Source organism: Pararge aegeria, chromosome 10, assembly GCF_905163445.1.
Source record: "Pararge aegeria chromosome 10, ilParAegt1.1, whole genome shotgun sequence".
NCBI classification, from domain to species: domain Eukaryota; kingdom Metazoa; phylum Arthropoda; class Insecta; order Lepidoptera; family Nymphalidae; genus Pararge; species Pararge aegeria.
In genome coordinates this window covers 10,784,774-10,798,719 of record NC_053189.1, presented here as the reverse complement: position 1 = coordinate 10,798,719, position 13,946 = coordinate 10,784,774, and the positions used below count along the sequence as shown (strand labels likewise).

At 33.3% G+C, this 13,946-nt stretch overlaps 1 protein-coding gene and 2 long non-coding RNA genes across 7 annotated transcripts; all 3 read left to right on the top strand.

Moving 5' to 3' along the window:
* The first annotated feature begins 257 nt into the window (after positions 1-257).
* On the top strand, positions 258-3,594 carry LOC120626975. 5 transcript variants are annotated; one of them, XM_039894794.1, is made up of 4 exons: positions 282-304; positions 635-735; positions 1,005-1,464; positions 1,663-3,594. In XM_039894794.1, exons 3-4 carry the CDS (start codon positions 1,461-1,463, stop codon positions 2,964-2,966), a joined length of 1,308 nt encoding a protein of 435 aa, XP_039750728.1. In that variant the 5' UTR covers positions 282-304; positions 635-735; positions 1,005-1,460; the 3' UTR covers positions 2,967-3,594. The 5 variants fall into 5 exon arrangements, with proteins under 5 accessions (XP_039750729.1, XP_039750728.1, XP_039750727.1 ...); XM_039894795.1 differs by lacking the exon at positions 635-735 and having other exon boundaries at positions 258-304; XM_039894793.1 differs by lacking the exon at positions 282-304 and having other exon boundaries at positions 319-735.
* Positions 3,595-6,948: 3,354 nt separating this feature from the next.
* Positions 6,949-8,050, top strand: LOC120627120. Its single transcript, XR_005658889.1, has 3 exons — positions 6,949-7,055; positions 7,608-7,659; positions 7,981-8,050. It is a non-coding gene; the product is annotated as an uncharacterized LOC120627120 (long non-coding RNA).
* A 311-nt stretch (positions 8,051-8,361) lies between these two features.
* On the top strand, positions 8,362-11,927 carry LOC120626924. The gene is made up of 3 exons (XR_005658879.1): positions 8,362-8,674; positions 10,134-10,196; positions 11,849-11,927. It is a non-coding gene; the product is annotated as an uncharacterized LOC120626924 (long non-coding RNA).
* The last annotated feature ends 2,019 nt before the right edge of the window (positions 11,928-13,946 follow it).

Below are 13,946 nucleotides of genomic sequence, written 5' to 3'. Positions count from 1 at the left end.
CAGACCGGTAAATACGTAAATATTGCTGTGACAGATTAGTAAGGTTGTGTTATCTGATGTCTTAGGTTAAGAACTAACAATCTAATAACAACTGTTTATAATTGGTACATATTCAAAATAAACTTTTCATAAGTTTCACCGATCAATCTCCTTCCTGCCTTCTCCATCTACAAGACATCAAGTTGGTACAGACAAAAGCCATACACAAGAATTGAATTGAAGTTTGTAGTAACACAGAATTTTATAAAGAGTAAACTACCAAATCTAAACAGTGGCCAAAGATTTGTGATAAATAATAACAGAGGTAAGAGGAAAGGAATTAGTGCCACAGACCAGTAAATAAATAATTAGTAAATTCGACATTCGAGTCTGTCGACTGCAAGCAGAGAGTACATTGAATATACGGCAGGAAATTTCATAAGCTGTTAATAGGTACCTTACCATTTCATCCTACTGTGAAACGTTGTGATGACAACTGGTATCCAAGAGAATAATCTGCCGAGTTTGTTGTGGTATAGTCCGTTTTGAAAGGGAGCGTTAAGCTTTAGATTTAAATGATGTAGAAATCATTAGCGACCCGCTTCGCACGAGTATATATACAACAATGAGTGAAGTTCTTGTTGCCTTTTTACAGCAGGCTACTAATAATTCAAAAAGACTTATCCTATGTGAAAAGCAGTTCTTGCAATTAGCACGTTTAAACACACTCACAGTCTTCAGCTTTATATAACAGAGGTACCAAGTTGATTGTCAATATGATAAATTGTTTAGTCTTGGTGTGTTTCTTTTAGTAGGACTTTTAATGTGTCTGAAACTTGCGTTATTTTGGTTGCACTGGTCTAGCCTGGAACCGGTTTTAATTGCCAAATGCACTTTAAATTTTTGTTAATAACTAATACAGATATATTTGTTCTTAATTTTAATAGTTAATTCATTATATATTTTCTAAATAAACTAAATGATTTATAATATTTAATAATTCAACTTATATAATGGTTACACAGGAAATAAACCAAAATGTGATGCATAATTGAGTTCAACTGGTTAAGATATGTTTATCCACTGATTGTCCATCACATGGCACAGAGAGAAGCTTCTTGTAGCTCTCAAGACTTACAATCCAGGTGTAGGTTTAAACTTCTCCCTACTGATATGTTAATAAAGAAAACAAAACTTAGGTAAAGGTATCAGTTATTACACAAGTATGGTTATATACCTGGGTAATAACTAAAATTTTTACTGGTTTCCATGTCCCATGCAAGTAATGCATGTCCTAAAGTACCTACCCTATGTTGATAGACCTTATATGGAGCTTAGAAATTATTCTGTATTTAGTCCTAGCCCTGATCAGCCGTTGTAGAGAGAAGAAAAACAGGAGAAATTACAGAATAAAAAATATCCTATGATCCAAGCTATCATAGAAAAACTTTGCCAAGATTGGTTGAGTTGCATGGCCATCCATGGGTAATTACAGAATTTTTTTTGAATTCCCTAGGAACACTGCTGCTTTTTCAAGAAAAATATCCTATGTCTATCTCATGTCTGCAAGCTATATAAGAGCCAAATTTCATAAAGATTGTTGCATGCTCACTTTTATAATATTAATATGGGTAAAAAATTATCTCTAGCTATTTGGCTATGAAATTCAATTTCTTTTTTCAGTTGAAGTGGATAGAAGAACTCCAATAATATCTAAAACATATGGTATCAAAACTAAAAAAATGAAATTTAAAACAGTAGAGCAACAAGTGCTGTCTATAGTAAGAACAGTTCTTGAAAGATGTAAGAAAGAAAAAAGTAGTAATTGCTTACAGGTACCCTTAGAAGATGCCTACGAAAGAGTATCTTTCTATACAGCATTGCCAAAAATGTTTATCTACCATGTTATAGATGACAACCCATATGTAGAAGATTGTTTTGATGACAATGATCACATTGTAATAATGGAATGCATTAATAAATTTATACTTGGGGAATTAAATCTAAGCATTAAAGATTTGTACCAAGAATTCTTGAAGTCTAGGCAGAGAAATAATGGAATTAATCTGGACTTACAAACCTTTGAAAGGAAAATATACAGCCTAGGATATACATGTAAAAAAAATTTAAAAGGTTCACCTTTTATTCTTATCGAAGACCCAAAAATAAAATTTCAGAGATTTAATTACTTGTTTAAAATGAAGAATTATAGAGAGAACAACAAAACAATTTATTACATTGATGAGAAACATATTATTCATAAACCACCTTTTAAGAATCCAGTTAAAGATAATTATGAGGGAGGCAAATCCAAACAGGAGGGTTTAATTTTTTTCCATTTAATTTCAAATAATGGTTATGAAAACGGTATATATGTTTCTATGGACAGCGAGGGAAGTCTTGAAGACATTTTTAAAAAGTGGATGATGGACATAGTCCTCTATACCATAAAACCTGGTAGTGTTATTGTGATGGCAAATAATTTTATACATGGGTTGGCTCCAAGGAAACGTATAACAAGATATCATTCAAAGAAGCGTATGCTGGAATGGTTGAGAGAAAATAATATTCCATGTGACTCTGATATGAATAAACCCAGAATCTATGAATTAATTGAAAGATGCACCACAAATAATAAAGACTATGATATTGATCGCATTTTTAAACTACATGGCCATCATGTATTGCGTCTACCTGAAAATTTTTCTTCGTTAACTCCTACAAAAAGTTTGTGGACTTTTATTAACAGAAATTTTAAATTTTTTGACGCAAACAGCGAATCTTTGAGAACGTCCCTGTTGAATTACATAATGAAAATTGAAAAATCGGATTGGTCACATTGTTTTGACCAGACTTATATTATGGAAAACCGTATTTTAAAAATAGATTTACTAACAGAAGATCTATTGGAAAAACAATGTGAATTAGATGAAAAATGTTTTTATGAGTCTGCATCAAATTTTAATATTGATGACATTTTGGAATAATTTAGGTACTTGATGAACCTATCTATTTTGAAGAAAAACTTCACTTGGCAAGCTGACTTTTGTGCCTTGGAATAACATGATTCTTATTTTCCTAAATTGCTTAACGATAAATAAGCAGACATTGTGGAACATTTATTTTCACAAATTAGCAGCCTCTCTGAATGGGTCCAACTCCAGAATGATATACACAATGCAGAGGGTAAGGGAGACTGATAAACTTAGCGACCAAAGGGGATTGGATTACAACCATGGGACATGACATCAGGCAGGTGAGAAAAAAAATCCAAAATAAAACAAACGGTCAGTCTTCAAGCATGAAGAACAAGGTGAAAGCAAGGAGAAGATGAATAGAATAATAATATAATTAATAGAAAAAAAAAATAAGTTAACAAAAAAGTTAACCTTTTCTGACACACGTGAAACCTTTTATCCAATAGCTGCTGGCTATCAAAGATATGGGCACCTATCAACCTTTAACTGGCAGTCCAAGCAAAGAAAGAAGGCTCCAGTTAGAAATCAAGTTCATCTCATTGATAACTTATGGAATACTTTAGTTAATAATGCTGTATTTTTTTTTTCATTAAAGACTAGTGTGGTAATAGTTCACGTAATAAAAAGATTTTAAACTTTATAAGTGTCGTTTCTTAGGTTATACTTTTAAGTCCCACTAACTGATCATATAAGACTTTTTGAGCTTGCCCTCAAACAAATCGGGTGATTATTAGGTAGGTAATCGCATTTTATACCAATACCGCGTAAGGTCTTTTACCTACCTAGGAAGAAAATGGAGTTCACGGAATAGACGTACTTCTAAAATAAATCCATATTAAAGCAAAATTTATTCCGAGGTTACCGCGTGAATTTTTTATCAAACCACAGAGTTTTTACTTTACTTACCGCGCGAATTTTACAAATTTTCCGAATAACCTACAATTCGGAAAGTTAAAGCGGGTTCACACGGTTCGATTATAGTTGAGCAACATTTGGTGCTCAACAAATTATTGAAAACGAAATTGGATGAGCACGTTCTGACGTTTCAATAAAAAATGATTATTACAATATTTAATCAAAAGTGTTTAGTCGCAACCAAAAAAAAAAAGCACAATGGCTTCGGCTTAAGCAATACACGGTTGAAGGCGAATTGAACGTTGACAGGCTCAGACGAGTTAAATCGCTTTCAATAAGACTTGAAACAACGATTAAGTTTATATGATTTAGGAATTGATCAACTAAAATCGATCCGTGTGAACCCGCTATTAGTGTAGGTAATCATCATCATCACTTCAACCGAATGACGTCCACTGCTGGACATAGGTCTTTTATAGTGCGTAAGATTCTGGGCCGCTTGTTTGCAGCGGCTCCCAGCGACTCGTTGATGTCGTTAGGAAATCAACAAATTGCCTGAAGTTGTATTTAAGATTAGTTTGATAAAAATGTGTACATAAGTAAAGACAAGTAAGTATACGAACCATGCAAAATTTTGCTTAACAGAGTACCTTCTAAATCCATAAAAGTGCAGTTGTAAGCCATTAACTGCCGCGACGCCCAATACGTACCTACTTTCTTTTTTTATTTACCAACTATCTAACTATAATTACTTTTTTATCCTTTTTATATTTATAATTAACCACAGCCGCAGCCTCCCACCATACCAAACCAGAAAAAACTGAATTTATGAATACCAAAATTGCCACTGGCGGAATCAAAGGACCTCTCAACTTAAAACCAAAGCGCTCACCACTGCGACAACAACTGCGAAGTAACATACTAATACTTATCTGTTTTGTTAGGTTTATTTTATAATTACTTTCTTTATAAAATTAAGTTAAGGTACCTTCCCTTACTGCAAGGTAAGATTTTAGGAAGATCTTCCTATTCATCTCTCGGCACGTAAGCAAGTAAGCAAATCCCCGTATTCAGTGGAACCTCTTGGCCTCAGTCGTTATATTGCAATTTCTAAATCTGCGGATCTCGTAAGCTTACTTACCTACCTTACGTCCTGCATTTCTAACCTGTGAAACACATTTTACAAACAGGTGAATAATTATAATATTAGAAAAAAGAACGTGTGTGTACTAATGTACACGCTTTAGAAGTATACTTCTTTGGCGTATCAAGATAAAAATCTTGTCAATACTTTTATCTTTCACCTATTCTAAGTTTGTAAAAAACGTATTTAAAACATTGAAAGTTTTATTTTAACGCATTATAGGTAAAAAAAGTTTATTTAAATATCGCAAAAAAAAAAAATCTACATAATTAAAGAAATGAACAAAATAAACATAATTAAATTTCTAATACTAATAGACTCATTATTGGACAACCAAGTTTTACTCAACATTATAATTTGAGATTTTTGTTCAATTGAATCAATTAAATCACCGGAATGAGCCTGTAGCCTTTGGCAATTGAGTAGACTGTCAAACCTTAGAGCTAACAGGGTGTCGGTTTTTTGTGACGTTACTCTCATCATATTTCCCTAACGCGCCAAAAGAAATATAACTTCAATAATAAATGTAAATAGGTAGATTACCTATGTAATATGCCTAAATAAAGTCATTATTCATAAAATATTTACAATAGTTAGATACAAAAAGAGTTATACCTTCATACCTACCTACTAGAGAAACCTAGTACCTAGACGTTTCGCTGTGTAACCAAGTAACCAGTTTTACTCGGTTTCATTGTTGCCAAGCCGAATACTCGCTTCATGTTTTTTACATTTTAGAGATGCGAAAACAAGTTTATACTGACATGGCAAACCGCAATGGATACAGGAAGCAATTAGTGGCTTTTATACAAGTAAGGAACGTGTCGTCTAAGCAGGTATAGGTTGCATGTGTCGTTTATGGAACTTTAGTACGTCTTGTATACAGGATGCAACTATACTAAGGTCGACAGTCGTTTATGCTAGTTTAATTCGTCTCGTATACAGGAATCAGGTGTCTTTTACGCAAGTATAGTTCGTCTCTTATACAGGTCGTAAGTGTCTTTTGTGCAAGTGTAGTACGTCTCGTTTACAGTTTGCATGTGTCTTTTATACAAGTTTTGTACGTCTCGTTTGCATGTCGTAAGTATCTTTTAGGCAGTTTGAGTATCTCGCATACAAGTCGTAAGTGTCGTTTATGCAAGTTTAGTACATTTCATATACAGGCCGCAAGTGTCTTTTATGCAAGTATATTAAATCTCTTATACATGTCGTAAGTGTCTTTTATGCTAGTTTTGCTAGTAAAGGAGGCCTCGTATACAGGCCGCAAGTGTCTCTTATGCAAGTTAAGTACCTTTCGTATACAGGTCGCAAGTGTCTTTAATACAGGTTCAGTACGTCTTGTATACATGTCACAAGTGTCTTGTATGCAAGTTTAGTATGTCTCGAATACAGGTCGCAAGTGTCTTTCATGCAAGTTAAGTACGTCTCGTATATAGTTTGCATGTGTTTTTGACAAGTTTAGTTCGTCTCGTATAAGTACAGGTTGCAAGTGCCGTTTATTCTAGTATTGTTCGTCTCATATAAAGGTCGCAAGTGTCGTTTATGCTAGTTTAGTTCGTCTCTTATACAGGTCGTAAGTGTTTTTTATACAAGTTCAGTAGGTATGTCTCTCGTCCAGATTGCAGGTGTCTTTTACGCAAGTTTAGTAGTTCTCTTATACAGGAGGAAGTGGATTTTATGTATGTTTTGTACGTCTCGTATAAGTACAGGTTAAAAATAAATAATTAAACTTTGCCAAAAAAAATAATTAATAAGGTTAAATGAAAAGGTCACGGAATGATACAGTTATCGTCCAAAGTTGTCATCATCTATCCTGAATGAACCCTATGGTTTTCAAAGATGTTGCATCATCGAAAATCCATTCAACCAAGCATATCAATATACTTATACATAGGTATTATAGACGATTAAATGTATATAGATGAGAAGAAATGGCTCATAAACATATTTTATTACCTACCTTTGATTAAAATCAAGGCATGTCATTGCATACACGAAACTACCTTAAAATATCACCTTTCCTTCAGTTATGAGTCTTTTTAAATTTCATCATGTATAGGTCAATCACCAAAATACTAAAAACAGGAGCTGTTTTTCTGGTAAGTATCATCTATATTTTATGGCTAAGTAGGTAGCGTATCATCAATAGGCTATAACAGTCCAGTGCGGGACTAAAATTTAATTAATTTTTTATTTATTTAATAAATATCATTATTCACTGTAATTTTTTATTTCTTATTTTGTCTTTCTAATTTTATATTTATGACATGCCATTTGAATCAAGTTATACTGTTATTTTAATTTTTAATTCGATATTGTATTCGTATATTGTTAATTATTTATTTTTCTTTTCTCTAATATTGTTATTTTAAATGTATTACCTAATATGGCTTGCCTGAAAAAAGAGACTATTATTATTATTATTATTATTATTATAAAAGTAGTAGTGTAGTAGTGGCACAAAGGAAGCTGCTGCCATTCTCCGTTACATTAAGTTTAGCTTGTACGACGTCCGCGCCTCTCCGCGGGAAGAGGAGGGATGGTGACTTGTGACAACGATTCTGGTCTGACGTCACCACACAGTATAAGTATAGTATAGCTTTATTTAAGAGAGTGTGTACCACTGTAATATGTAGGTACTATTTTTGCAGATTTTTCTATCCTGGGTTCTGGCTTTTGATGAGGCTGTGAAAGATAAAACTTGTGAGTCGAGCTGAAATTTGAATAAAAATTAATTGGTCAATAAACACCTAAAATTTATTTTAATGCAATGTTTTAGGTATCGTATATAGGCATTATACTCCTGTACATCAGTACCTACTATTAGAAAATGTTTAGGAGGCTTTATCATTTTACTTACCCTAACCCTTATAGGTATTTTCCATTGCTTTGAGTTTGTAATTATTAACACTACTAACGCGCATTGTTGTTTATTTTTTTGCCCATTCATTTCGCCATTTTCATGTTAGGTATCTACCCTTAAATATACATATTATTAAATATAATATTTATATTATTTTTCAGTAAATCTTAAAATAGGATTCGATTTATACCGAGGAAAAAATGGAGCTCCATCATTACGGATACGAAACTTCAAAGGTATCTATTTATTTTTAAAACAAATATATTAGATACCCGTACAACAGGCGCGGGCCGTAGTTCGAATTTACTTACCAAGTGATTATACGAAATAAATTACAGGTACCTAGGCACTATTAGACAGAAGTAGGTATGATAAAACATTTTATTTATTTTAGTAAACAAGGAAAATCTATGTATGATACCAAATTTATAAAATTATGTTACTACTTTACCTAATTTTGTAATATATACTGAGTACTTTATTTAGGTTATGTTCTTTTTATCAACATAATGTATTGTCTTCTTGGAAATATATAAGAATAAGATTCAAAAATGTATGGGTACATAAATATAATTAATTAGGTAGGTATTATAAAAAAAAATAAGAATACAAAAACACGTGTTCGTGTATTTTACGAAATGCTAACAAAAGCTTTATGTAAAAGGAGATAGCTGAATGAAACCCCCATCTTAGAAATTCCAGAGTTTGGTAAGGAAAATTTTCAAGAAAATAAGAAGAAAAGATCACAAAGAACTGAATCATCTGTTGAGAACGATGAAACAGGCCATGATAAAATTGTTTCCAAAGTTAATAAAGCTACAGAAAGTAATGGATCTGATGAGGAGGATACATCAGGTAAGTGCAATATACTAAATACTTAATACTTAGGCATATTAGACTCATGGTAGAGTAAGTTCTCTAAATATGGACTACCATAAGGATTTGTATAAATAAAACACAAAATAAGGAAGCGAAATCAGTCTTTTTGAATGCAATTAGTACAGAAACTATTTTAGAATTATAAGCAATACTTAAAATGTCTTAAAGAAACAAATTATTTAACAAACTAATTTTTTCTATAAAATATGACAAATTTAAACATTTTAAAATAGGCAGCTCAATATGGACCACTAGGTTTTTTAAATGGACCTATGGTGTCTAATATGGAGCACACTAAGTTTAATAGCGAATAACATCCATTTTTATTCAACAATTATAATTACGTTCCTCAGTGTAGTAGTAACAACCACCATAGATACAAATGAACCGTCGGCATTCTTACATATTACGCAAGTCACTGTTGAACCTCTTTCAGCTGATGTTGTAGACTTTATTTGTCTTTTACCTTTTTCGGCCAATATTTCTGGTATTTTTGAAGGTACCACCTTTATTCTGGTCTCATCAACATTGTATATATTGTTTGCCGTATATTTGAATTTATCCATAGCTTCATCTAATAATGGATGTACATGTACATTCTTGCGTACTATGTGTACTTAACATGCATATGCAGCTAGATCGGCCTCTAACTCGGCGGGAAATGTTGCTTTCCTCCCGAGTTTCATATTTGTCACCTCCTGTAAAGGCTTCTTTTGTTTAGAGATAAATGGATGAGTGTGGTTTTTGGCACATTATAGATTTTCGATGCTTTTAAGTATCCCATTTTGCGCACTTGAATAGCCAATATCGCCATAGTTATAGAATCTTTGTCCCATTTTTGCCTATTCCTTTGTTTAGGTGTTGTCGCCATATCCTAAAACAAAAAGTGAACAAGGTTTACAATATATGGTCTATGGATCATAATATGGACCACTAGTCCATTTACAAAACCATTCATAGGTCCATATTACAAAATGATGCAATATCAAAGTTATAATTTCGTAAAAAAATAATGTTATAAGATACAGCCACGAATTACTAGACGAATAATTAGTAGCACTATAAAGTTTCCCGAATGGGGACAGTTCAAATATAATGATTATAATTGTAGCTGTAATAATGTTACAAAACTTACCGAAAATTTACATCAAATAGCGCTCTAATCTCTAAATGGTTGCCACTGACACGTACGCACATCTAGCTCTGTTAGAGTTCCCTGGCGGAACGCGACCAGGTAAGGCCATCAAATGCAGCTAACTTCACATTGATAACAGCGCCATCTTGCCTAATGTTGCTATGGTCCATATTATAAGACTGGTCCATATTTAGAGAACTTACTCTACCTATTAAGACATCTTAAAAAATGTGAAGTTATGACGTAAGTACCTACATACTTTTTAACTGTTTACGTAGAAATACTTACATAACTTTGCAGGTTCTGACGATGATCGACGTCGGAGCACAAAAGGTATTTTACCTGATGAATTTGAACATGAGAGTAAGTATTTGTATATCAACCTTACCTATGCGTTAACTGTTTAAAAAAACTACGACAATACACTCATCGGCATCTAGCCCCAAAGTAAGCGTAGCTTGTGTTATGGGTACTAAGATAGCTAATGAATATTTTTATGAATATATATAATGTACAGATTAATACCCAAACACTGAAAAACAGTCATGTTCATCACTCAAACATTTCCAGCTGTGGGAATCGAAACCACAGGCAAGGACTCAAAAAGCACCGCTCACGGCCGCAATCGGCCGTCAAATAAGCATAATCAAGCGTGTTAAATAAGTTCACACGCTTTAAGAAATTATTAATTTGCTAATGCGAAAGTCAAAATATTGCTCCACTTCCTATATCTTCCTAGCACCGACATAATATTTTTCCATCCTCAAATTCTTGTCTATATTTTGTCTTCATCCGTAATTTAAATAATTTCGCTGTATATTGCGATAGTCGCTTTAAACGGTCGGGAGTAAGTAATTGGCGGCAAATAATCGAGAATAACAGTCCGTGGTATTTTAGTATAAGTATAGTACACGGAAGCGATGATAGATGATATATTTCTTTTCGTGAAGACCGAGTTCCAGCCCCGGCTCGCACCACTGACTTTTCGGAGTTATGTGCGTTTTAGATTGAAGCAATTTAAATATAACTTTGCTTTAAACAGTAAAGGAAAACATCGTGAGGAAACCTGCATGCCTGAGAGTTCTCCATAATGTTCTCAACGGCATCTGAAGTCTACCCATCCGCACTTGGCCAGCGTGGTAGCCTAAACGCTTCTCATTTTGTGGAAGATCTGTGACCTGAAAAAACATAGTAGGTGTTTGTGACACATAAGATAAGAACCGAATGAGCATGTTTATTGTTTTTGTTCTTGCCATAAGTATTTGTCATTTTATTTTGTGTGTTGTTTGCAAGTTTCGTTTGACGAAAATGTTAACTTAAAATTATCGAACTTGTTTTTCGGGAGATTATTTGCTTTGTCGGGAGTCGGGAGGACATACAAAAATTCGGGAAAATCCCGCCAATTCCCGACCGTCTGGCAGCAGTAAATTAGCAGCCTAGTATTATATGCTTGAAGGCAAAGAACTAGACCAAACGCTCTATTTGAAATGCAAGCTCTTAGTAGGTATCAACTTCAAGTAAGATGTCTACTATCAGTGATTCGATTCTGTTAAATTTAATTGTAAGACTATAACATAGAACTCAACAGACGGACCAGACTGCAATATGCTTTTGGTCAAAAGTAATGTGGTCTAAAAACGTACTCATGAGTCCCACTCACCGCCGCGCTGATTTGAAGTCTCTCATATCCTTGCGTTATTTAAAACCCTGTTTGGTTGTCTTTCTAGTTCCTAATAATCATTTTGGCTAATCTGAAAATTAATCTATTTTTAAATGCTTTAACATTAATTTAATATTTGTGCAATTCAGAAAACTGCTATATACTACCGCTGGTTCGGAAACTCCACCTGTAAGAAGTCCTAGCAAAAAGAAACCAGTGGCGTCTATAAACGGGATAACTCCTGTTTCCAAATCGTTCGATCGATCGTTTTTATGATTGCTCTAAGTCTATGGCATAATATATTATCTAATGTCTTCTACATTCAAATTATTTAGTTAACTTATGCAACACACAGATGCAGACTCGCCTTCACAATGGAATGTTCCAGGAGGTGGTATTTGGGATATTTTGAGCGACCTGTGCCAACAGTACGAATTTTGTTAGTACCAACCAAATTTGTCAGTTTACTATTCAGTGCACAGCTGAATGTTTTTAATACTTAATAAGTACCAATTGGCATTGCCATTTGGCTACTTACTGCCACACTTTTTTTCTAGCTATTGAAACTTTCAATCCTTAATTTAAAACTGTTCTTATTACTAACCAAATATTTCATCACGCTAAAAAAATTAAAACCATTACCATCAATGTTTATGGGATTGAAGCTCCGAGCGGACACGCCCTTATTCATCTAGCATGTTTGCTTGCACTAATTTAGTCCTGCATCTCCAACATAATTAACCAGATCTTCACAAAATGTAGGCGTAATCAAACTAATAATAAAACTTTATTTCTCAACTTATAAAAATCGGTTAAGGAATGCCGAATGTCGGAGTTATGGAGTAAAATTAATAAATACTTTAGGTATTGGTCTGTCCCGAACGGTTTCATTGTTGGGATGAAAAGTATATATTATTTTATTCGAGGGTATCAGCTATAATTGCACTCAAATACATTTATTAGTTATTGCGTGATGCCTGTACAAACCAACAAAAACCTTAATGTACGGAAAGACACATACACAGCTAATCTACGATTTTATAATATGTATAGAATAAATGGAAGGCTATAAATTGAAACGATAATAAGTCTCTAACAATGTGTATATATATAGTGTATATATATAGTATATATTAGTTTATTATTTTATATTTATTTATTATATTTTTCTTATTTGTGCAATTTTGTTTATGTATTTGTATTTAGCTATTTGAATGTACGTTTATAATAATTTTACACCACCTGTCCGCTCTCTCTCATCTTGTCCTAATCCAAAGGTTGCCTGGCAGAGATCGCTACTTAGCGATAAGGCCGCCTTTTGTATTCTACTTCTGTCTTTGTATTTCTTTTGTTTTTTTTATTTTCCTAACTTCATTGTGGTGTACAAATAAAGAGTTAAATAAAAATAATAAATAAATGTGTAATTATTAAAAAGAAAAAAGTGTACAACCAGAGGGTCAGACTGAGATCAGTATGTACCATCGGAAAAAGTCACATTAATCTTACATATTATGAAATAAACAAATATGTTGGCTTAACGGAACCGAACGATTCATCTGGAGGCGGCCCTACCCTATACCTACCCTGAAGCTATTTAAAAAAGAATGGTGTTGTTAGAAGTTCTCTTGGTTAGGGAAACATTAAACAGAAACTCTATTCGAGTAAGGTTAATTATTGACAGCATTTATAATGCTATGTAGACTTAGTAGTCCGGGTTTGCTCGCTCGCAATCGAGGAGTCGCTTTTGCATATCAAACTATACCGTGTAAGTCACTCGTTTTAGAGTCGCAAATGCGAAAAAAATACTAACGACATATAAACAAATTAGAGCTTTAAAACATTGGGAAAAACATCAATTTTACTTTGACGTTCAAGTCTTTAGATAGGTACTCGAAAACGACTCTTTGATTGCGAGCGCGCAAATCTTGTGCTAGATCTACGTTATACTTATTCACTTTATAACGCAGTTTCGGGGAAAACTAAATTTGTACTTCGGTTTAGTATGACTTAGCTCATAGTACCCAGTACTTAGCACTCAACAATAGTAGGCTGTCGTTTCTATACCAAAGTCGTATGTGATCAGTGGCCACCTACTTAAACAATATACTTTACTTGCAGGCCGCCCCTTCGTTCAAGAACTAAATAGCAAAGGATCAGAATCGGAATGAGGAGCAAATAAATATATTTTGTGTTTTATTAACAATATTTATTTATTTTACTCTGTAGTACCCTTTACATTTATATTCCCTTTATTCCAAGCCTAATATCTCAATTATTTGTTTGCCTTCTGTATTTAAATACCTCTAACTCCAATCAGTTCTCCAACGGCAAAAATAGTAACAACGTGGTGAGTAAAGCCTGAATATAGTTCTTCTCCAATGAGAGAACAAACGTGTGCCTAGCAATTTTACATTAACAGACTAATGATGATCTTTAAAGTATTGTTATGTATG